Source organism: Schistocerca gregaria, chromosome 2, assembly GCF_023897955.1.
Source record: "Schistocerca gregaria isolate iqSchGreg1 chromosome 2, iqSchGreg1.2, whole genome shotgun sequence".
NCBI lineage: Eukaryota > Metazoa > Arthropoda > Insecta > Orthoptera > Acrididae > Schistocerca > Schistocerca gregaria.
The window spans coordinates 826506732-826531600 of NC_064921.1; the positions used below are offsets into that span (position 1 = coordinate 826506732).

At 39.9% G+C, this 24869-nt stretch overlaps 1 protein-coding gene across 6 annotated transcripts in view; it reads left to right on the forward strand.

Annotated features, from left to right (window-relative positions):
- Nucleotides 1-24869, forward strand: part of LOC126335175 (uncharacterized) — a 224843-nt gene that overhangs the window by 136677 nt on the left and 63297 nt on the right. For all 6 annotated transcript variants that reach the window (XM_049998169.1, XM_049998163.1, XM_049998165.1 and 3 more), the window contains 3 exons: nt 493-609; nt 9655-9907; nt 11741-11940. In XM_049998169.1, the coding sequence (XP_049854126.1) occupies nt 493-609; nt 9655-9907; nt 11741-11940 (570 nt within the window). The remainder of the gene's footprint in view (nt 1-492; nt 610-9654; nt 9908-11740; nt 11941-24869) is intronic.

The following is a 24869-nucleotide window of genomic DNA, read 5'->3' on the forward strand; positions in this document are numbered from 1 at the left end:
CATTACGCCATCTTCATTTTCATATTCTGCATTCTATTCTCTGTATTTATTTCTTTAATGTACAATAGGTTTGTCTGTTTGGCTCATTTTTTATTGTGTATTTCATGACATAAATGTTTAAAGAGCAAGCTTCATTAAGATGACTTCTAACTAATTTTTCTGCATCCTGAAGGATGATCTATTGGAATGGAAAGTACATCTACTCTGATCTCCATACTCGTGCTTGTTATTAAATCTATATGAACTTGAACTTCATGATTGCTCTTTAGGATTTGGGTTGTGCACTTTTCAGCTGTGTCTTTAGATGCTGTGAATCTGGTACTTTTGTGAAATTTGTTTGAATTTGTTTACTGCAGTCTGTTGTAAAGTGTTGGTACCAGTAGTTATAGTAAGTAATTAAATTTAAAAACATTACTTTTAAACTAATGCATATAGTACTTATGTAAAATATGTGAAATTTCCATATAAATTTATAATTCACTTTTTCTCCAGGTACCTTTATCACCGCCAAACTGTAAAATTTTACTTGGGGATTACATACAGTTAGCAAAATCTAGACTCAGTGAACTCAATGAGGTACCTACTATTGGTCTCTTTGGGTTTGAAATGGTAAGTCTCTTCTCTTACCTTTTACTATGTTTCAAACTCTTGTGTTGTAGCTAAACATTAAATACAGGGTGGCAATTCCTCTGGAATATGTGGAATTCTCAGGGGATTACATTATACCTGAAAAACTCAATGAAATCTCAGGGAATTTCAAGAATTTCCTAAAATGTCAGTTAATTGTGTTTCTAACCTAGCATTAGAATTTAATTTCATTCTGTTTTATAAATCACAAATTTAAAATACTTAATATTTTAAAGTGTGTTAACTATATAAATATTATTCCATCTAAATTATGGAAATGGTCAAGCTACTGCTTATGGCCAGTATATCTCAGCAGGAAACAAAAGTCGTTATTATGAGGTGTGCCCTGATGGTGGTTGATAGGTTCAGTGTGAACAGAAGCCTTTATGGAGCTATTAGTAAGGTGAAAGTCGACAGAGATTAGATTAGGACACTAGGAAGGTGGCTTATAGAACTGAAAGCGACCAAATAAAATGAATAGTTGGAAATCTTTTACAGTTCTAGCACACCCATCTACAAGGCCTGCTGCTGTGAACCTGTTGTAGAAGTTGAGCATGACTGCCAGTCCCTTCTCGAATCTCTAAGCCCTTCCCAAAACCTCTCTCTGGATCTGTCTCCATCCCTAACCCTGGCTACCCATTTGCTATGTTCTGTCCCTGTAGAAAAAAGGAAAAACAAATTTTTTAGGAGGCAGCAGCATATTTCTGTGCAATTGGCAACAATGAAGGTGAAGGTTAAGTTTTCAGTAACAAAAATTTGCTGAGAAAGTATGGGGAGTAATGGCTGAAGAGAGGGTGTAGAAAGATGGCAGCCATAGTGCAGAATTCTGCTTCAGAGCATAACTCAATATTCTCTGTACTATATCTGTCACTTTTCCTGGACGGAGTAAATAAAATTTTGGGAACAAGAGTTAATATACTCCTTTATCACTGCCGAGATCCCTTCGGGAGTGATGTCGCATGAATATACTACTTAATGAATTTTAAAGATCTGGAAAATATTTAATTAGGAAGTGAGTGTTGCTGTGATTCTCGATGGCACCAAGGCAAACCAAAATGATTATAGACATTTGCTTAGGCACAAAGACAACAGTGTAAAGGGATGTTTTTTAAGTTGTTTTGAAATAAAAATAAAACACACATACTTTTCTTAGTAATTTCATTCTTATATAAAACATTTAACTTTAATCTACTTTCCTACTTAATTCCCACGAATAATTGATGTGTCTACATTTGTTTGTGAGTATTGGAAATGACCCCTCCTTTTGAGAATCCCACAAACTGTCCAATGCACATTGTGATTTATTTTCTAAACGCCGAAAGTTTGAAAGTGGTTTAAATTCATTGTCAGATCAATGAAGTGTGTGGAGAAATGAGTATGAGTGGTGGGAAGTTACAGAAATGGGTGAGACCTTTTAAAAATAGCCGTACAAATGTGCATGATGAGGAGTGAAATGGGCAACCTCCAGTCATTACTGGCAATTTGGTGCAGAAAGGTGATGAAAAAGTCAGGGAGAGCAGATACTTTATGATTTCAATGTGATGAGTTACCTCTAGTGTCAAGAAGTGTGCTTTAAGCAATTGTTGCCTAATCAGGTGGCAGACTTCTACAAAGGATGGTATTCAAAAAGTGGTTGCCTTAATATTGGTGAGAATTATTTAGAAAAATATATTAAAGTTCTGGCTTTCATGTAAAAATAAAATTGATTGGAAAAGTTTAATAGTTTTTATTTTTATTTCAAAATGGAACTTACTTGAAAAACAGGCCTTGTATATGAAATGATTGAACAGGTGATGATCTGTATGAGATGATCTATGCAAAAACATTTTTCATTGTGTATACCATGATGTACAAGAGGAAGTACTCAATATTAAACAAGTAATAGTTATTGCAATAAAAGTAGAATTAAACATTTGGCAATCAATTGAAATGGTTTGAGTCTTTTGTTTGTTTCCGAGGTCTGTGATAAACAGGAATTGTAGACATTTCACAGATAAGTGTGCACACCTCAGTGAATGTGTCCTAAAAAAATTCAATTGATTTTGTGAGGAGAAATAAAATTTCTTCTGGAAATTTAATTCTTCTAGGGCCCATTATGACATATGTATCATAGAGAAATCTAAAATAAAGACTTGTAATCAGCTACTGGAAACTTGATTTTCCTACGGTTGTTGTTGTTGTTGTTGTTGTTGTTGTTATTGCCATTGTCATTGTCGTTGTTGTCGTCGTCATTGTTGTGGTCTTCAAACCGAAGACTGGTTTGATGCAGCTCTGCATGTAATTCTATCCTGTGCAAGCCCCTTCATCTCCGAATAACTACTGCAACCTACATCCTTCTGAATCTGCTTACTATATTCATCTCTTGGCCTCCCTCTTTATTTTTACCCAACACACTTCTCTCCAATATTAAATTAGTAATCCCTTGATGTCTCGGAATGTGTCCCATCAACTGATCCCTTCTTTTAGTCCATTTGTGCCACTTTTTTTCTCCCCAAGTCTATTGAGCATCTCCTCATTAATTGTGTGATATACCCATCCAATCTTCAGCATTCTTCTGTACCACCACATTTCAGAAGTTTCTATTCTCTTCTTGTCTAACTGTTTATCATTCATGTTTCACATCCACACTTGGCTACATTCTCCAAAAATACATCTACATCTACATCCATACTCCGCAAGCCACCTAATGGTGTGTGGCGGAGGGTACCCTGAGTACCTCTATCGGTTCTCCCTTCTATTCCAGTCTCGTATTGTTCGTGGAAAGAAGGACTGTCGGTATGCTTCTGTGTGGGCTCTAATCTCTCTGATTTTATCCTCATGGTCTCTTCGCGAGATATACGTAGGAGGGAGCAATATACTGCTTGACTCTTCGGTGAAGGTATGTTCTCGAAACTTTAACAAAAGCCCGAACCAAGCTACTGAGCGTCTCTCCTGCAGAGTCTTCCACTGGAGTTTATCTATCATCTCCATAACGCTTTCGCGATTACTAAATGATCCTGTAACGAAGTGCGCTGCTCTCTGTTGGATCTTCTCTATCTCTTCTATCAACCCTATCTGGTACGGATCCCACACTGTTGAGCAGTATTCAAGCAGTGGGCGAACAAGCATACTGTAACCTACTTCCTTTGTTTTCGGATTGCATTTCCTTAGGATTCTTCCAATGAATCTCAGTCTGGCATCTGCTTTACCAACGATCAACTTTATATGATCATTCCATTTTAAATCACTCCTAAAGCGTACTCCCAGATAATTTATGGAATTAACTGCTTCCAGTTGCTGACCTGCTATTTTGTAGCTAAATGATAAGGGATCTATCTTTCTGTGTAGTCGCTGCACATTACACTTGTATACATTGAGATTCAGTTGCCATTCCGTGCACCATGCGCCAATTCGCTGCAGATCCTCCTGCATTTCAGTACAATTTTTCATTGTTGCAACCTCTCGATACACCACAGCATCATCTGCAAAAAGCAGATGTCATCCACCAGGACATTTATGTATATTGTGAATAGCAACGGTCCTATGACACTCCCCTGCGGCACACCTGAAATCACTCTTACTTCGGAAGACTTCTCTCCATTGAGAATGACATGTTGCGTTCTGTTATCTAGGAACTCCTCAATCCAATCACACAATTGGTCTGATAGTCCGTATGCTCTTACTTTGTTCATTAAACGACTGTGGGGAACTGTGTCAAACCCCTTGCGGAAATCAAGAAACACGGCATCTACCTGTGAACCCGTGTCTATGGCCCTCTGAGTCTCGTGGACAAATAGCGCGAGCTGGTTTTCACATGACCGTCTTTTTCGAAACCCATGCTGATTCCTACAGAGTAGATTTCCAGTCTCCAGAAAAGTCATTATACTCGAACATAATACGTGTTCCAAAATTCTACAACTGATCGACGTTATAGATATAGGTCTATAGTTCTGCACATCTGTTCGACGTCCCTTCTTGAAAACGGGGATGACCTCTGCCCTTTTCCAATCCTTTGGTACGCTTTGCTCTTCTAGAGACCTACGGTACACCGCTGCAAGAAGGGGGGCAAGTTCCTTCGCGTACTCTGTGTAAAATCGAACTGGTATCCCATCAGGTCCAGCAGCCTTTCCTCTTCTGAGTGATTTTAATTTTTTCTCTATCCCTCTATCGTCTAGTTCGATATCTACCATTTTGTCATCTGTGCGACAATCTAGAGAAGGAACTACAGTGCTGTCTTCCTCTGTGAAACAGCTTTGGAAGAAGACATTTAGTATTTCAGCCTTTAGTCTGTCATCCTCTGTTTCAGTACCATTTTGGTCACAGAGTGTCTGGACATTTTGTTTTGATCCACCTACCACTTTGACATAGGACCAAAATTTCTTAGGATTTTCTGCCAAGTCAGTACATAGAACTTTACTTTCGAATTCATTGAACGCCTCTCGCATAGCCCTCCTCACACTACAATTCTCTTCGCGTGATTTTTGTTTGTCTGCAAGGCTTTGGCTATGTTTATGTTTGCTGTGAAGTTCCCTTTGCTTCCGCAGCAGTTTTCTAACTCTGTTGTTGTACCACGGTGGCTCTTTTCCATCTCTTACGATCTTGCTTGGCACATACTCATCTAACGCATATTGTATGATGGTTTTGAACTTTATCCACTGATCCTCAACACTATCTGTACTTGAGACAAAACTTTTGTGTTGAGCCATCAATTACTCTGAAATCTGCTTTTTGTCGCTTTTGCTAAATAGAAAAATCTTCCTACCTTTTTTAATATCTCTATTTACGGCTGAAATCATCAGTGCAGTAACCGCTTTATGATCGCTGATTCCCTGTTCTGCATTAACTGATTCAAATAGTTCGGGTCTGTTTGTCACCAGAAGGTCTAATATGTTATCACCACAAGTCGGTTCTCTGTTTAACTGCTCAAGGTAGTTTTCAGATAAAGCACTTTAAAAAATTTCACTGGTTTCTTTTTCCCTGCCACCCGTTATGAACGTTTGAGTCTCCCAGTCTATATCCGCCAAATTAAAATCTCCACCCAGAACTATAACATGGTGGGGAAATTTACTCGAAATATTTTCCAAATTATTCTTCAGGTGGTCAGCCACAACAGCTGCTGAGTCCGGGGGCCTATAGAGACATCCAATTACCATGTCTGAGCCTGCATTAACCGTGACCTTCACCCAAATCATTTCACAATTCGGATCTTCGTGAATTTCTTTAGATACTATCGCACTTCTTATTGCTATAAACACGCCTCTCCCTTCACTGTCCAGCCTGTCTCTGCGGTATTCATTCCAATCTGAGTTTAGGATTTCATTACTGTTTACGTATGGTTTCAACCAACTTTCTGTCCCTAGTACTATATGGGCGTTGTGACCGTTTATTAATGAGAGCAGTTCTGGGACCTTTCTATAGACACTCCTGCGTTTTACTATTAGCACATTAATATTGTTATTCCCTGTTGCATTTTGCCTACTCCTACCTTGCCGCGTCTCAGGAGGCATCTTGTTGGGCCTAGGGAGCGAATCCTCTAACCTAAAAAACCCCCATATGCACTCCACACGTACTCCGCTACCCTTGTAGCCGCTTCCGGCGTGTAGTGCACGCGTGACCTATTCAGGGGGACTCTACATTTCTCCACCCGATAGCGGCCGTCGAGAAATTTGCACCCTAGCTCTCCGCAGAATCGTCTGAGCCTCTGGTTTAAGCCTTCCACTCTGCTCCAAACCAGAGGACCGCGATCGGTTCTGGGAACGATACTACAAATAGTTAGCTCTGATTCCACCCCGCGAGCGAGGCTTTCCGCCTTCACCAATTGCGCCAACTGCCTGTACGAACTGAGGATGACCTCTGAACCCAGACAGCAGGAGTCATTGGTGCCGACATGAGCAACCATTTGCAGTCGGGTGCACCCAGTGCCTTCTATCGCTGCCGGTAGGGCCTCCTCCACATCTCGGATGAGACCCCCGGCAAGCAGACGGAGTGAACACTGCCCTTCTTCCCCGACCTTTCCGCTATTTCCCTAAGGGGCTCCATCACACGCCTAACGTTGGAGCTTCCAATAACTAATAAACCACTCCCCCCATGTGCCTGCTCGGACCTTGCTGAAGGAGCAGCCACATGTCCACTCACAGGCAGAGCGGGCGATGCCACACAGCCAGCCTCCACATTTACCCTCCGCCTCGTGCGCCGCGAACGCCGGTGAACCCGCCACTCCCCTTGGGGAGAGGGTGGCCCAACCGCGCCCAGTACCCGCGAAGATGTCTCGACAGCAGGGACAGTGGGTGAAGCATGTAACACCTGGGGTGTACCTTGCGATGCGCCAGACTCCCCACTACCGCTACACTCCGAGGCAGCAGCCTGAAGACGGTTGACCGCGGCCATCAACACGCTCAGCTGTTCGCGAAGAATGGCCAGCTCCTCCTGCGTCCGTACACAGCAGTCACACATCCTATCCATCCTAAGAAATCAATTTACTAAAGAGACTTAATCAACTTTTAACTAGACTGCTAATTCACTAAAGGCGGCTGATTATTGACTAAACTGTGATTGCTAACCACTTCTTGTAGAAAACAATGAAAATAGCACTACCTGTCTCTGGACTGTATTGAAAACAAACACCAGCACTACTGGCACTAGCACTATGGCTGACTAAAGGGACTCTCTCTCTGACTGTATTCAAAACAAACACGAAATCTATGGAACACTATTAATAGCACTCGACAATTAAAGCTTCCTAAAAGGAAAAACACACGGAAGAAGAAGTAACAAGTAAGAAAAATACAGTTAATACTTAAATTAAGGTAGCTCGCTGCAGAGCAGACATGAAGCAGACGGCGGTTAGGGCGACATACGAGGGTCAGTCAAAAAGTAATGCCTCCTATTTTTTTTTCTACGTTTAATTGTCAGGAAATTTAAATGCAATTACATAGGTTGAAAACCACAACATTGAGGATCATTTTGTCATTTTTCAATGTAATCTCCGCCCATCTCTACAGTTTTGGTCCAGCTTTGAACAAGGGCATGTATCCCAGCACGGTAAAAATCACAGCTCTGCTTCCTAAGCCATTGACGCACGGATGTTTTGACGGCCTCCTCATCTTCAAAATGAATCCCACGATGAGCTTCTTTTAGTGGCCCGAACAGATGGAAGTCTGATGGTGCCAGGTCAGGGCTGTATGGGGGATGAGGCAAAACTTCCCATCCAATTTTGACAATCTCGTCAGAGGTGTGACGACTGGTGTGTGTTCTTGCATTGTCATGCAAAAGAAGAACATCTGCCTTTGATTTTGTTGGGCGAACTCGCTGAAGACATGCTTTAAGTTTTTTGAGGGTTTTGACGTATTGAACAGAATTTATTGTGCATCCCTGCTCCAAAAAATCAACCAGAATCACACCCTCTGTATCCCAGAAAACTGTTGCCATAACTTTCCCTGCCGATCGCACAGTTTTGAATTTTTTCTTCCTCGGCGAGCTTGTGTGACGCCACTCCATTGACTGCCTCTTTGATTCGGGTTCAAAAAAATGCACCCATGTTTCATCCCCGGTCACAATTTTTTTCAGAAACTTATCTCCCTCCAAACGGAAGCGCTGCAAATGTTGGGAGGCTATTGTTTTCCTTGCCTCTTTATTCTGATCGGTTAACATTCTTGGAACCCACCGTGCACAAACTTTTGAGTACCCCAATTGTTTAATAATCGTGATCACACTGCCTTTACTAAGAGAAATAATGCGACACACTTCATCTGCAGTCACCCGACGGTCACCACGAATGATGTCATCAACTTGCTGAATGTTGTGTGGAGTCACTGCACTCACCGGCCTGCCGCTCCGCTTTTCGTCAGTCAACGGTGTTTGCCCTTCAGCTTCCTTACAACGACGAACCCATCGTCTAACAGTGCTGACATCCACTGTCACAACACCATACACCTTCTTCAGTCTTTCATGAATGCGTATGAGCGTTTCACCTTCTGCATTCAAGAATTCAATCACACAACGCTGTCTCAAACGAACATCGATGTCGGCCATCTTACAAACTTCTGCTGTGCTGCCACCTGTTGACACAGAAAGTTACTACTGCAGTGGATTGCAGAAGAAGGTTTGAGGAATGGCGCCAAATTCAAATTTTTCACTTAACTTAATTTTTTTAAGTAGAAAAAAAATGGGAGGCATTACTTTTTGACCGACCCTCGTACCTTCAGAATAGACTTCCTAACACTTAAATTTATATTTGGTGTTAACAAATTTCTGTTCTTCAGAAGCACTTTCCTTGCCAATGCCAGTCTACATTTTGTATCCTCTCTGCTTCTGCCACCATCAGTGTCGTTATGGCATACATTGTAGAGAAATCTGAAATATGGTCTTATAGTCCGCTAATGTTGGAAGAGGATACCTGAACTGGCTAATCAAAATACTACCAGAAGAGATTGTTTGCCACAATCATTCCCTTGGTGTGATATGGTTGCAGGAGACATAATAAATGTTTCCCAAAGTGAGACAGAATATTGTCATCTTGGACTCATGTAGTATTTTGGAAAGGAATGTTTGGCATGAGGATATGTATTTGCTTATGGAGTAATGTTATAAGAAATGACATGTTAATTTATTGATGATGAGACTTCATGTGGCAATTCTTAGTTTTCACTGTGACTTTAGTGTGAAGATTTTGTTATACACAGAAGTACTGGCATCACACAAAGCTGGAGCATATAATAACAGAATACCTCAGGTAATTTGTCTGTGCATAGTCAAGAAATGTTTGTAATTTAAGTTGAAAGAAGCTGAGACAAAAAGTTGCTTAGTTTTAAGGCATGTATCTATCAGGATGGAAAAGTACAGCAATCTCACGGTAACCATTATGATGTGAAAAGTCTCAAGTGCATAAGGAATGCACACGCGAATGAAGTAGTACCTGTCTGAATGTTGCATTGCAGCTCCAAGTCACTTTAGGGCTATCCGCCTGTGAGTGGCATTACTATTGTTACAGAGAGAGACTATTCTGCTTCAGTTTCCATGTGTTTCATACTAATTATGTATCTTTTCTAGTCAACAGATCAAGAAATAGCCTACGTGCTGTCCAGTTTTGAAGAAACAGGAGAAGTGATGCAGACAGTTCTGAATGCAGCAGTATTTCGCAGCCGTCACTTTGAGGCAGAGTTCTTGCCTCGCCTTCTTACTCCTAGAGTGCTACCTCACCCTCCTGATGTCCGCTGTCGATTTATAGATCAATTACGCTCAAAGGGAAAAATACCCAGTACAGTTTATAAGAAATACCTGAGTGATTGTGCAGCTCTGGAAGGTAACAAACCAGGCACTGTTCAATATGTGAAACTAACTATTTAAATTTATGATATAGCTAAAGTGTAAAGAAAAGTATTTTGCACTTAACAAACAGCTACTTCTAGTATGGTAAACTAAACCATGTAAAATTACAATATTTTGTTCATTATTTGAAATGTTTTTGTGAGAGAGAATGATTTTACTTCACTCCTCCTTATACATCTAATTTTAAGATTGAAACTTGCTTTCTTCTAACTGAAAATGCTCTTGGCTATAGAAAATGTGTTTGTATCATCTTAGGGTATAAATACTGTCTCTCTGCAACTAAATGAAAGACTGTTCGTTTACTTGCGAGATGCCCTCTTCTTACCATCACAGAAGTATCTTGAGTGGCTTATAATACAAATGTTTCTTTCTCTGTTTGTATGTTCAATTTTTGGACTAAGGAACAAGAGAAGTTACGTAAAATGATGAAAAGAGGAAAGCTGCACAGCAATTTCTCAACAATATGTAGAATGTTTTTTAAAAAAAATGCAACTAATTTTATGCATGAGTTTGCTACTGCAAATGAGACATAGAATCACAATAAGTGCCAGAATTGAAACAGTCAATACCCTACCACCAAATAAGTTGAAGTCAATGTCATCTAATTAAAAGGTGTATCATGAAATGCAGAAGAGGATATTCTAACTGTGGAAAATCCAGTTTGGAATGTAACACACACACACACACACACACACACACACACATATACACACACACACAAACTCAACTCACACACTCATGACCACAGGCTCTGGCAGCTGAAGCCTAGGCCTTGTTGGCTGAAAGCTCATTTTTTGACAGTATTTTTGTTGTGCCTTTCCGCGACTCAGCGCTGCTATATGATGAGTAGGAACTATCCTTTTAATAATAAAGGTGTTGTTCTTGTAGGTTATCTTGCAGATAGTAAAAAAATAACCAGCAAATACTAGATGAAGCTTCTGGACAAACTAGGTAAAGATAATTGTGAGAAAAGGCTCGGACAGTGACAAGAGGGGGGAAACTGAGGGATTTGAAGGATAAATTGTATCATTTTCAATATTTTCTCTAGATATGTCATTCTCTGACTCCCAGTTGTGTTCATATTGAAGAAAAATTTTGGTTTTAAAATGTTTTGAGTCTAATGCAGAAATGGCATATGTAGATGAATAATTTGCAGACCTTTCAAAATCGCATCTGAGGGATGGAATTTATGTACTTTGGGAAGGGCGCAGAGAATTTGTTGGCCTGAAAGGGAATTATGTTGGTAAATAAATGGAATCCTGACATAATTATACAGGCTTCCTCTGCCTGGCACCTTCTCACTTTGCAGTCATAACACTGATGTTCCTCAGGGCTCAACCTTATGCTCATTATTACTGTTCTTGATTAATGTAGATGGTCTTGTTGAGTTTATTAGTTCCCAACTGTCCATTCATCCAGAAAAAGTTGATTTTACAAGGCTTTATTTCTAAGTGACCTGCACTGTTTGCCTAAACCCCAGCAGTCAATTCCTCTTCCCTCCAGCAAGACGATACCAGTTGTTCCGAAAGGTATAAGTGATGTCATATTTTTGTGTGTTTCTGTTGGCTTGCTGAGAGTTGCAGCACCTGTAGTTTAGTAATGGACAGCTCATCCGTGTCACTGTAAAATTAACAATTTTCTGAACTCAGTTTACTTTTGCATGTTACTTGATTCAGGTAGTAGAATTGTATTCACTCTAAGTGCTTGTGACATTCTAAGATTCTACAATAGTTCACCAAGTTTCTGGCATATTCCTGTATATATTATAAGTGATTTTCTTGAGACTAATTTTGTTATTTCTTATCAGATAACAACGTGCCCCAGGAAGTTCTAAGCACAGAAAATGCCCCTGAACTATTTGTTCAGTTACAAGAAGCACTAGAGGATTTGGCCTCTTCTCTCTTAATGCAAGCAACAGATGTAGAAGCAGCATGGTCAAAAATTGCCCTGTGCTTAGAAAATATGGCTGCTGCAGAAGAATTTAGGAATGCATCAATGTGTTTAAAGGTATATAAAAACATCGTGGTAATAATTTGAAAATCTTTGTGTACCATAATTGAAAATTTTAATCAAGTAGTCCTAAAATGTTCTATATCTACATCAATACACCGCGAGCTACCTGAGAGCGTGTGACAGAGGGTACTTCTGATACCTCTAACTGAGCCCCCTTCCCTCTTCCACTCGCAAATGGCACTTGAGAAGAATGGTAAATCTATGTATTAGCTATAATCTCTAGAATTTTCTCAGCTTGGTCATTTCACAAGTTGTATGTGGGTGATAGTAATATGTTTCTGACTCTTCCCTGAAGACACTCCTCGAAATTTGAAAGCCAACATCTCCGTGATGCATAATGCCTCTCTTGTTATGTCTGGCAGTGAAGTTTGTTGAGCATCTCTGTAATGCACTCATGCCAACTAAATGATCCCAAGATGAAATGTGCCACTCTTCATTGGATCTTCTCTATCTCTTTTATCAGTCCTACCTGGTAAGGGTTCCAGATTGATAAACAGCACTCAAGAATCAGTCGACCAAGCACCTTGTAAGTCACTTGTCTTGTGGATGAGTTACATTTACTTAAGATTCTTCCAATGAAACTCAGTCTACCATCTGCTTTTCCTGTTATTTGTTTCATGTCATCATTCCACCTAAGGCCACTCTGGATAGTCACTCCTATATATTTTACAGGAGATACTGTTTCCAGCAATTTGTGTTCAATAGTGAAGTTGTACACAAATGGATTTGTTTTCCTGTGTATGCACAATATGTTACATTTATTTATGTTTATGTTCAACTGCCAGAGCCTGCACCACTTGTCAATCCTCTGTAGGTCATTCTGCAAATTGATACTGTCTTCTGGCATTGCTGCTTTCATATTGACAGCCCCCTCATCTGCAAACAGACTTTAAAGAGCTTCTGACACATTCTACTAGATCATTTGTATATATTATAACCAGTAATGATCATATCACATTTCCTTAGGGTACTCCAGAAATGACCTTTACATCTGCCAGTTTTGTTCTGTTAAGAGTGACATTTTGAGTTCTATTTGCAAGGTCAGCTTGAATCCGGTCACAAATCTACTCCAGTAGGCTCATATATTTTCCACTAAACGGCAGCAGGACAGTGTCAGACACCTTCCTGAAGTCAATGAAGAGGGCATCAACATAAACTCCGTTGTCTACAGTGCTATGGATATCATGGAGGAACAGAGTGAACTGAGTTTCACAAGATCTCCATTTGTGAAATTCTTGCTGATTTTCATGGAGAAGATTTTCATTCTCCATTTATTTAATTGGCGTATGGCATTTAAGTACATTTCAGTATTGGATCACGTTATTCTACATCACATAACATTACATATATTCACAGACACACATCTAGTCCTTGTACACATTCAGTGGGTTTTTGGGATGCCATGAGGAATTCTTCCAAGTCCCCACTGAATGCTCTGCCACTGCATTCTTCTCTGATGTATTGGATGGTCTGCTTAGGCATGCCTCTGTCACATGCTGGCGAAGACAGCAGTCCACATTTGAAGAGTGAGTCAGCACGTCATCTATGCCCAGTTCTTAGTCGGTTCAGAGTTGACCAGATCTTGCTGGGCTGATCAAACCCAGGAACTGCCTCAGTAATATAAGACATTAGGTGGCAACTTGTTGGGACGTTTTGTTGCCATTCTGTTCTCCAAGAGTTGATGTCAGCCCCAGTGAGGCTGTCGAGAGCAAGAGGAGGATGTCTTGAACGAAGCCTCTTGATACTCATATCAGATATATTGATGTGTACCCGTAGTTCACGGTGCCCTTCTTGTATTCCCTGACCAAGGCTGCTTCTTGTTGCATTTTTGGGGATGGTATATGACTCAGGACAGGTAGCCATTTGTTAGATGTAGACCTAACGGTTTCTGAAATAATGCGCTTGGTGTTTGTTAAGTTCAACATCGATTTTGTTCACATGGCTATAGTTTAGCCATACTGGTGCACAGTACTCCACCACAGAGTATACCAGGCTCAGCGCATACGTCCTCGGAGCTGTTACTGTTGATCCCCAGGTGTTGCGCATAGTTTATGGCTGAGGTTATTTCTGGTTCTCACCTTGGCAGCTGTTTTGATAATGTGTTTTGTTAAATGACAAGGTTCTGTCTAACATGACCCCTGGGTACCTTGGCTCCTTGTTGTGGTTGAGGCGTATGTTGTCAAAATATACTTCCAGAGTTCTGTTGGCTTCTCTGTTATTGAGGTTGATGCAAGTAAAATCAGGCATTGAATCATTCCCTAAACTACAAGCCTACAAACTGCACCTATCAGAAACCAAAATAAAAGATTTTTTAAAAGAACTAGCAAAACACAGCTAGGATGAACTGTATAATGAAACCAATGTGAATAAGAAATTCTCTAATTTCTCCACATTATTTAAATTGAACTTTGAAAAGTCATTTTCAAAAGTATGCATGTGTGTATCAACATCGCACAAAAGCAGGTGGATAGCAGCAGGTATTAAGAAGTCCTCCCAAACACTTAAATACCTCAGTTCCATGAAAAAGAGTTGCAATGATCCATAGATACAAAAAGATCTAAAGGAAGGTGCAGATTGCTGCAAAAAAGTCATTTAATTACAAAATAATGTAAAATGCAATGAATAAAAGCAAAGCAGTCTGGAATGCTATAAAAAAGGAAAAAGAAATAGGCAAACAAACACAGAATAACATACTGCTAAGGGAGGGGGATAAGGTAATAAATGAGCCACAACACCCTAGCAAGCTATGTAAATGAGCATTTTTCAAGCATTGCAGAGAAGTTACTGCAAAAATTCCCCAAAACAAATATAAGACCTGTAAAAAAAATGTTGCACTAAGTACAATGATGTTACTTCCAACCACAGAGAATGAAGTCAATAAAACTGTTCAAAAACTAAAAACTAGAAATCAGTAGGTTTAGATGAAGTACCAATGTGTGTACTAAAACAATGCATAGAGATTACCGTATACAAGGCCCCTTAACAAATATAATACATGAATCCTTCACATCAGGGACATTTCCAGAGCAGTTAAAATAGGTAAGAGTTGTACCTTTGCTTAAGAAAGGTAATGCAGAAGACATAAAAAATTACTGACCCATTTCCATGCTGTCACCGGCCCAAAAATAATAGAAGCAGTTATGAAAGACAGGTTAGTGACTTACCTGAAGAAATACATTCGTTTAAGCGAATAACAGTTTGCTTTCTGAAGGGGCAAAAATACGGAGTCAGCCATAGTGGAATTCACAAAAGTTGTATTTGATGCTCTTGATAAAGATAAGTGTGTCACAGGCATATTTTTTGATCTTCCAAAGGCCTTTGATACAGTTGACCACAAGGTTCTATTAAATAAATTAGAAGCATTAGGAATAAGGGGGGTAGCTAATGACTGGTTTCGATCATACCTAGCAGATTGGGTACAAAGAGTAGAGATAACACATACTTCAAATAGGCCTAAACATTTAGTAAAACACTTATCAGAACCAAAATACATTAATGTAGGGGCTCCACAAGGTAGCATATTAGGACCAATACTATTTCTGATATACATCAATGACTTTCCCAGTAGTGTTACTCATGGTGAAAAAATTCTCTTTGCTGATGGCAGCAATATCCTAGTCACTGAGAAAACTAGAGAACTCCTTGCAGAGAAAGCGAATGAAACTCTCAAGGAAGTTTATGATTGGTCAATAAGCAGTAAAGTGACATTGAACACAAAGAAAACTAATGCCGTGAATTTCAGATTGAAAAGGGAAAATGACAGTATTAAATTAAATGTAGATGGCACCTCTATAGACAATGTAACAATTGCAAAATTTCTAGGAATGAATATTGATTCTCAGTTGAAGTGGTGTGAACACACGGAGGTACTTGCAAACAGAATGTCACCAGCATGTTGTACCCTTAGAAACCCATCAGTGTGTAACATGCAGTGTCTTTTAGTTACATACTATTCATATGTACACTCAGTTCTTAGCTATGGCATTCAGTTTTGGGGAACAAACGCACAAAATATTAACACAATTTTCAAACACCAGAAAAGAGCCACAAGAATAATAACCAAAAATAGTAGTTGAGCTCATTGTACAGATCTGTTCAAAACACTGAGCGTTTTAAATGCACCACGTGAATACATTTACCAGTCAGCTGTAAATGTCAAAAATAACATTGGTAAACACTGCACAACATCTACATTTACATCTACATCCATACTCCGCAAGCCACGTAACGGTGTGTGGCGGAGGGTACCTTGTGTACCTCTATTGGTTCTCCCTTCTATTCCAGTCTCGTATTGTTCGTGGACAGAAGGATTGTCGGTATGCCTCTGTGTGGGCTCAAATCTCTCTGATTTTATCCTCATGGTCTCTTCGTGAGATATACAAAGGAGGGAGCAATATACTGCTTGATCCTTGGTGAAGGTATGTTCTCAAAACTTAAACAAAAGCCCGTACCAAGCTACTGAGCGTCTCTCCTCCAGAGTCTTCCACTGGAGTTTATATATAATCACCGTAACACTTTCGCGATTACTAAATGATCCTGTAACGAAGTGCGCTGCTCTCCGTTGGGACTTCTCTATCTCTTCTATCAACCCTATCTGGTACGGATCCCACACTGCTGAGCAGTATTCAAGCAGTGGGCGAACAAGCGTAATGTAACCTACTTCCTTTGTTTTCAGAATGCATTTCCTTAGGATTCTTCCAATGAATCTCAGTCTGGCATCTGCTTGACTGCCGATCAACTTTATTTGATCATTCCATTTTAAATCACTCCTAATGTGTCCTCCCAGATAATTTATGGAATTAACTGCTTCCAGTTGCTGACCTGCTATTTTGTAATTAAATGATAAGGGATCTTTCTTTCTATGTATTCGCAGCACATTACACTTGTCTACATTGAGATTCAATTGCCATTCCCTGCACCATGCGTCAATTCGCTGCAGATCCTCCTGCATTTCAGTACAATTTTCCATTGTTACAACCTCTCGATATACCACAGCATCATCCACAAAAAGCCTCAGTGAACTTCCGATGTCATCCACAAGGTCATTTATGTATTTGTGAATAGCAACGGTCCTACGACACTCCACTGTGGCACACCTGAAATTACTCTTACTTTGGAAGACTTCTCTCCATTGAGAATGACATGCTGCTTTCTGTTATCTAGGACCTCTTCAATCCAATCACACAATTGCTCTGATAGTCCATATGCTCTTATTTTGTTCATTAAACGACTAGGGAATTGTATCGAACACCTTGTGTAAGTCAAGAAACATGGCATCTACCTGTGAACCCGTGTCTATGGCCCTCTGAGTCTCGTGGACGAATAGCGCGAGCTGGGTTTCACACGACCGTCTTTTTCAAAACCCATGCTGATTCCTACAAAGTAGATTTCTAGTCTCCAGAGAAGTCATTATACGCAAACATAATATGCGTCTGTCCATGACCATGGAACAAGCGCTAGACTCAATTTACATTTACCAAGAAAATATAAACATAAAAGTCAAAACAGCATTTTCTATCAAGGAATAAAACTGTACAATAAATTACCAAAAGAGATTAAAGAAATCGCAAAAATACACTGATTTAAAAAGGTAGCTAAAAAGTACCTGTTATGCAATACATTTTATACATTGAAGTAGGGTTTTGGTAAAAAAATGTAAATAAATAATAATAATGATGATGATGATGATTATAAAACCTCCAACATTCCACGTAACTCCTTCACGCTATGTTTTTTCCCCTTCTTTTTTCCTTTTCTGTAAATACTTACCCCCCAAGCTATGAATAGCACAACACTAAAACTTCTTCCTCTTTCTGAGCTCAACTTCTCACTCATTATAGAGGGATGCTGACTCAGTTGTTGAGGATAGCAAATGGGAAGTTGTGGTATGGAAAATGGCCCAGAGATGACCAGTGTGTGTGTGTGTGTGTGTGTGTGTGTGTGTGTGTGTGTGTGTGTGTGTGTGTGTATGAAGTGTGTGAAGTGTTATGAAACAATGTGTGTATAGTGTGTGCAGTGACTGATATTGAGATATGGATGAACAGTATGGCATTACATTGTATAATAAATTATTTGTAAAAAAAAGTATTGTATACAAGGAGTAAATCTAATGATTGTTTCTAACTAGAAGTCTGTAAATGTATGTGTATACAAATTAGCTTATTTGAAATTAGTCTAAACTTGTAAATGCTTTGACATGTCCTATATCCTTGTAAAAAGAGATCTACGGATGAATAAAGCTACTACTACTACAACAATTACAACTACAACTACAAGTTACTTCTGTCTTTGTGACATTAGTCCTAAGCCTCCATTTAAGAAAGTATGCCGCCAGGGCAGACAGATTGGATGTCAGGGTTTCTTCTATTGTATCAAAATAGGTGTGCGTTGCTGCAATGGCCCAGTCATCAGTGTAGCCAAATTTCGTACAAGCTGTTTCTAGCATGTCAGCAATGTATAGGCTGAGAAGCTGTGAGGCTAATACCGAGCCTTGAGGTAAGCCATTTTGAAGGAATTTCTGTTTACTGACGTTTGCCATAATGACCTGGAATCCCCTGTTGCCAATCATGTTACCAATAAGCTTTGTCACTTTTTGACAGGGAATTATTTTCATCAGTTTATAGAGTAGGCCTTGTCTGCAGATGGTATCAGAAGCTGCTGACAGGTCAGTGAAGGCCACAGATTTTTTAATTTCTTTTGGAATCCCGTTCAGTATGTGTTGTAAGGGTCTGGACTTGGTGTGCACAGCTTCGGTTGGGACGAAAGCTGGCCTGTTCTACTGAGATGGCCGTGAGTATTGTCTGACCACACCTGTTAAGTAGTACTTGTTCCAGAAGTCTGCACACCATTCTAAGCAGTGTTATGGCCCGTTAGTTTTGTGTAAGATTTCCTGGTTTAGCTGGGTTTAGGAGGGTGATTTAAGTTCTCAGGGTATGTTTTCTGCCTGCAGTAGTGATATAAAGAACTTGGCTAACCATATTTTCATGTATTTGCCAAACTTGATAAGAAACTCTGGGAGGACGTCACCTGAGCCTGGGCTTTATCTGGTTTTGTGTCCTTTATCACTGCCGAGACGCATGAATATTTAGTGTCAACACTGGCTGTTGCTTTTAGCTTTCTAAGTTCATGTTTAATGCATATTGTCGTCTCTCAGTGGTTTACCCCTTTAGATGTCTAAAGCAATTTGTTAGGTGTTGTGGGGTTTTCTTCTCGAGTGATATGGCTGGCTCCTCCTAGTTTTCGAAGCGGAGACCATGCTTTTCTGCTGGATACTTTAAAGTCCATAGCCTAAGTAGTTTCCATCCACTTCTGTCCTCGTACTGTATCAAGGCTGTGTATGTGTTCATCTGCTATTTCTCTGTCACCCCTGCTTTGGTAGTCATTATACAGTTCCTCACATTTGTCATCCCAACCTGGATTGTATTCTTTGCAGTATCCTCCAGCTATGTGCTTTTTTGCAGTACTGATGACTCCTCCCACAAATCTTTTATAGCTATCAGCAGATGGAGGGATCCATCCCAGGCATTTATCGAGGTCTTCAGAGTAAGCTTTCCAAACCACTTTTTGTAGGTTCCATCTGGGTCGAGGAGTTGAGGTTATCAATGGAATACTTGTGCTGATTTCTACTAGGACTGGATGGTTCAGAGTAAGCTTTCCAAACCACTTTTTGTAGGTTCCATCTGGGTCGAGGAGTTGAGTTTATCAATGGAATACTTGTGCTGATTTCTACTAGGACTGGATGATGTTGACTATGATGGAAATCTGGCAAATCATTTGGCTTGTGTTACGCAGCTGATGATTTTCATCAGCTGTGACAAAGCATAGGTGTGGGTCATACTCTCATTTCCAAGCTGCTGATCTGAAGGAACTACGATCTTTAGCATTGAAAATGAGATGTATTTTGTTTTCTTCTGCCCAGTTTCCTAAGGGGCTTCACTATTTGCATCAGTTTTTTCTGTATCGCCATTGCGTGTGGTAGCTGTTAGTCTCCTATTAAGATGGCGGGACGGTGGTATGATTCGAGCACATCTGCTGGCCATGTTTATACTGGTGCTTTTCTAAATTTTACTTATGACCAGTTCACCTATTCTGAATATCACAGAGCGGATATTTCCATTTGTGGAAGTGGATAGCAGGTGAGCATTCTCTATTTAATTTTATATGTGTTGCTACTCCATAGGCATGGTGGTGTGTTGCATCAATGATATCGTATCCTGGTATTTTTCCTGTGGAGCTTAGTTGATCTTTGTTGTCCGTGTTGGTTTCCTGTAGGGCAACCACGTCGATGTTGTGTTTAATTAGTAACTTTTGAAGAAATTGGCATTTGGTTTTATTAATGCCCTCAATATTCAGTTGCCATATTTTAATACTTGTTCCAAGTCTCCTAGATGTTTGGCCCTGAGAAGGTCTTTTGATGTGATTATGAGTCATTTCCTCTCGGTTACGTACTTCTCGAATAGCCAGGATATCTAGAAAGATTTTCTGGCTGCCAGTTTTGTTGCCTTCTTAGCACCATCCAGGGGTTGCATGTGGGGCAAATTTGAGGTTTACACCCACGGATGTGAAGCAACATTGACAGGTGGGTGTCAACAGTATAGGCCTACAGCTATATGCAGCTGTCCTGCAACCCTTTTTGAAAATGGAAATGACCTGCTTCTTTTTCATTCACTACATATCCTTCATCTGTCCAGTGAACTATGATAAACTGCTGCTAGAAGAGGAGGAAGTTCTTATACATAATCTTTGTAGAATGTTACAAGTATCTTATATAGTCCTGATGTTATTCCACTGCTAACTTTTCTATTTCACAGCTGGTTATCTATAGCTGCAATTTCAGTGTTCTTATGATCTTCCATGGTGAAACAGCTTCGGAAGTCAGAGTTTGGTATTTCGGTTTCTCTTTGTCATCTGTCATTTCAGTGCCTGTATGGTCACTGTGTGATTCAGTCAATGATTTTGAACTGCTTGCTGATTTTACATAAGAGGAAAATCTCTTAGGGTTTTTAGTCTAATTCTGTTGACAAAATTTTCTTTAAAAGTCATTGAAAACATGTCTCATTGGTCTCCTGGCTGCTACTTCTCTAGCTGTATAGCTGTAGCACACTTAACACTCAACTCCATGACACATAAATGTGTGTGTGTGTGTGTGTGTGTGTGTGTGTGTGTGTGTGTGTGTGTGTGTGTGTGCACGCATGTGTGCATGTTCATGCACACACACTACCTACATGCCACCCATCATTCATCTTCAGAAGAGTGGTTGTCCATTTATTTCCTGAAGTTTTAATCTTCTCCACTATTTCAGTCTTTTAAACATCTTACCTGCTTTCAAGCAAGAGTGCTCAATGATTCCTCTTGATGGGGAGTCTCATTGCTGAATATCTTTGTGTGAGGTGTGTTTCTTGCATACCCTTTTCTACTTCATTAACCAGTGGAGACTTGTGTATGTTATGTGGCATTAGAAGATAGTATTTCATGATCATGTTGTCTCGTCTATTATCTTTTCCACATTCATGTACATTCTGTTAGTCTGCCACTATCTGTGCTTGCTTTTTCCTCTTATCAGACCTTTAACCTTCCTTGGGAACTTTCTCCCTTTTCCATGTAATTTTTTTATTATTAATTCATTTATGCTTTCTGGCCTTGGTAGATGTCCACATCTTTGCTATTCATCACGTGGAATTCTTATATATAATGGTCCTCTGGTTTGTTGACTGTACAGTACTATCTGAGGTTAGCATTGAAGGACATAGCTCATTTGTTGTAAATCCTTCAAATTTTTTGCAGCTGCATGTGTTTCTGTTATAGTATAGAAGATAAAGCTCAGCAGTTAACATTTCTGGGAGGGGAGAGAGAGAGAGAGAGAGAGAGAGAGAGAGAGAGAGAGAGAGAGAGAGAGAGAGAACAGTTCCTAGGAAACATAGAAACACAAAGAAAGAAATAAAGGTCAAAGAAATACCAAGTAAAATGAAGGATATGGAAGTAGTAGACAGAACAAGAGGAAGTGGAGAAAGAGAAGTAATTGAAATCAAGGAAAGTTGTTATACAGGAAGTATAAACAGAAAATGGAGTGGGAACAGGCACAATCTAAGATCATCTGTTCAAGAGAACTGATGATCTCACACTTGGAAGATGAGGCAATGAGAGATAAGCACAAATAAAGTGAATACTACAGCTGGTAAATCATTAAACTCTTGATATTTTCTGAAACAAGATGCTTTAAATGGACAGACACCATTCTCTTTGTTACACTGCACTAATGTGAATTGCTATTCCATACTGTGCTCTGTGTTCAAATGGTGCTGGTCTTGAATTAATAGCACACACAGTTTACAGATGTGTGCATGTGTGTGTGTGTGTGTGTGTGTGTGTGTGTGTGTGTGTGTGTGTGAGACAAAGGGAGAATGAGACTAATAGAACTTTGAATTAACATCTGATTGTGTACTATATTTGTATCTTCTGTACTGTCAACATTTCAACTTTTATGCTATTCTCAAGTAAAATGCTAGAAGTTGAGAACATTATTATGTCATATCTGGTAAACCACAATCAAATGGCAGTTTACTCTCGTAAAAAATATTGCATGTCTGTGGCTCAACACCATCAAAAACACGTTTCTGAATTAACAGATTACTACCATGAGTGAGGAGGAAAATAAATTCATTGCTTAGGCCAGTATAAGTAAGCTTTAATGAAGTAATAATTTATGTAATTAAGTAAATAAATGCACTCACAGACACCTAATGGAAGAAGTGGAGATTTAATAAACAATAAAAATATAGATGCATATTGTGTTTCCATGTCCTAGAGACCTTTCTCCACAGGTTCCACAAAATATTATCCTTGTCTAAACTAAGCTTTTGCTATGTCTCTAATGATCAGATATATAATAAGGAAAGTTCTGACAGAATGTAAATACTTTAAGAGGGAAGGAGACAATGCAATGAACAGCAGAAGCATTGAGTCGTCGGCAGGCACACAAAAAAGAATGAAGACTTTGCGAGCATCCCACTATATCCTCATATCCTCGCACACCCATAATATTTCCCAACCCCCCCCCCCCCCCTCACCCTGTGCATCATCTGCAAAGGAGTGCTCTCTCACCACCCAGGACTGGAGCAGCTCAACCATGTCCTTCACCAAGGCTTTGAACCACTATCACTGTGCCCAGAAATGAGGGACATCGTAACTATGACACCCCCACACCCTGTCACTGCAGGTATCACATCCCTGTGGAATGCTCAGGTGCTATTCACCCATCCCGCACATGGTACCCCAGTCCTGTCATAGATTTATCTTATCCCTTTAGAGGCAGCGTCACTTGTGTAAACAGCCATGTCATGTACCACCTCTGGTGCAATTTCTGCACAGCATTTTTTGTGGCCATGATCACCAATCAGCTGCCCTCCAGAATGAATGACTACCATCAAACTTTGGCCAAAAACAAAGTTGACCATTCAGTGGCACAACACACTGCTTGAGTTCAATGTCTGATTCACAATTCGTGCCACTTAGATCCTTCCCTCTAGTAACAGCTTTTTTGACATGCATAGATGGAAGGTATACTTGCAGTATATCCTTTGCTCCTGTAGTCCTGGCCTCACTTTCCTCTAAACCACTGCTCCCAACATTTTCCCCTCTTTCTGTTCTGTCACCCACTCCCAATGTATATCTCCACTTCACCTTCACCATGCGCTGCTTGATGTTTTCAGCACTGGTGCCCATGTATTGTACGCCTAGCCCATAGCCCATGAGCCCATGAACCTGCTGTCCCCCCCCCCCCCCCCCCCTCCCTTCCTGCATTCCTATCATGCGCACATGTTGCCCCATTCCAAGCTACTAGCCACCAGTTCCCAACACCTCATCATGCTTCCCGCTTCTTTCTCCTGTACCCTCCCAACCTAACAAACCTCTCCCTTCATTCCATCTAGCCGAACTGCATAGGTCCATAGGTGTGTGTGGGTGAGGACAATGACTAATGAATGTTGAGGTCACGAGGGTTGCGGGAACATAGGATAAATTGCAGGGAAAGTTCCCAACTGCACAATTCAGAAAAGCTGGTATTGCTGGGAAGAATCCATATGGCACAAGCTGTGAAGTAGTCATTGAAATGAAGGATGTTACATTTGGCAGCTTGCTTAGCCACCGGATGGTCCACTTGTTTCTTGGCCACAGTTTGTCAGTGGCCATTCATGCAGACAAACAGCTTGTTGGTTGTCATGCCAACATAGAGTGCAGCAGACTTTGCATCTTGTACAGAATCATATGAAATTCTTTTGGAAAACAGTTGGGGTAATATTAACCTATACAAGATTCAAAAATATTTTTGGTATTGATTACTTATGTTGAGGAAAAGTAATGATAGAGGAGGGTACCCCTTTACAATATCCCTGTCACAGAATTTGGAAGCAATGTGTTTACAATGTTTTTTGACAGACTATAAGATTTTCCAAATGGTGTACAAAATAATGCCAAAAGATAGTATACAGATCTATAGAAGTATCTGATACATAATATATGTCAGAAAACTTAAGAAAATATCTACTATACAAGCCATAATCTATACATATATCAGGATATGGCATTCAGATTTTCAGATCTGTAGAACATACTGTCACATGACAAATAATACAAAGTCAAAACTACAACATTGCAACACTAAATTATAGAAATAAATTCAATGAGAATGTAAATTACTAGAATTACAAATTGTAAGATTACATCCATAAAATCACACCTTCAAAATCTTCAAAAGAAAACAGAGAAAATTCAGAGCCTAAGAGTACAACGAGTGAGCTGACTCTAAAAACTTGCAATGATGGGTACAGACAACAAGAATACACTAAATCATAAGCAGGAATATAGCACAAAATCAATCAGCCACGTAAACCAGAGTATTTAAGGATATGTTGACTCATGAAAGAACA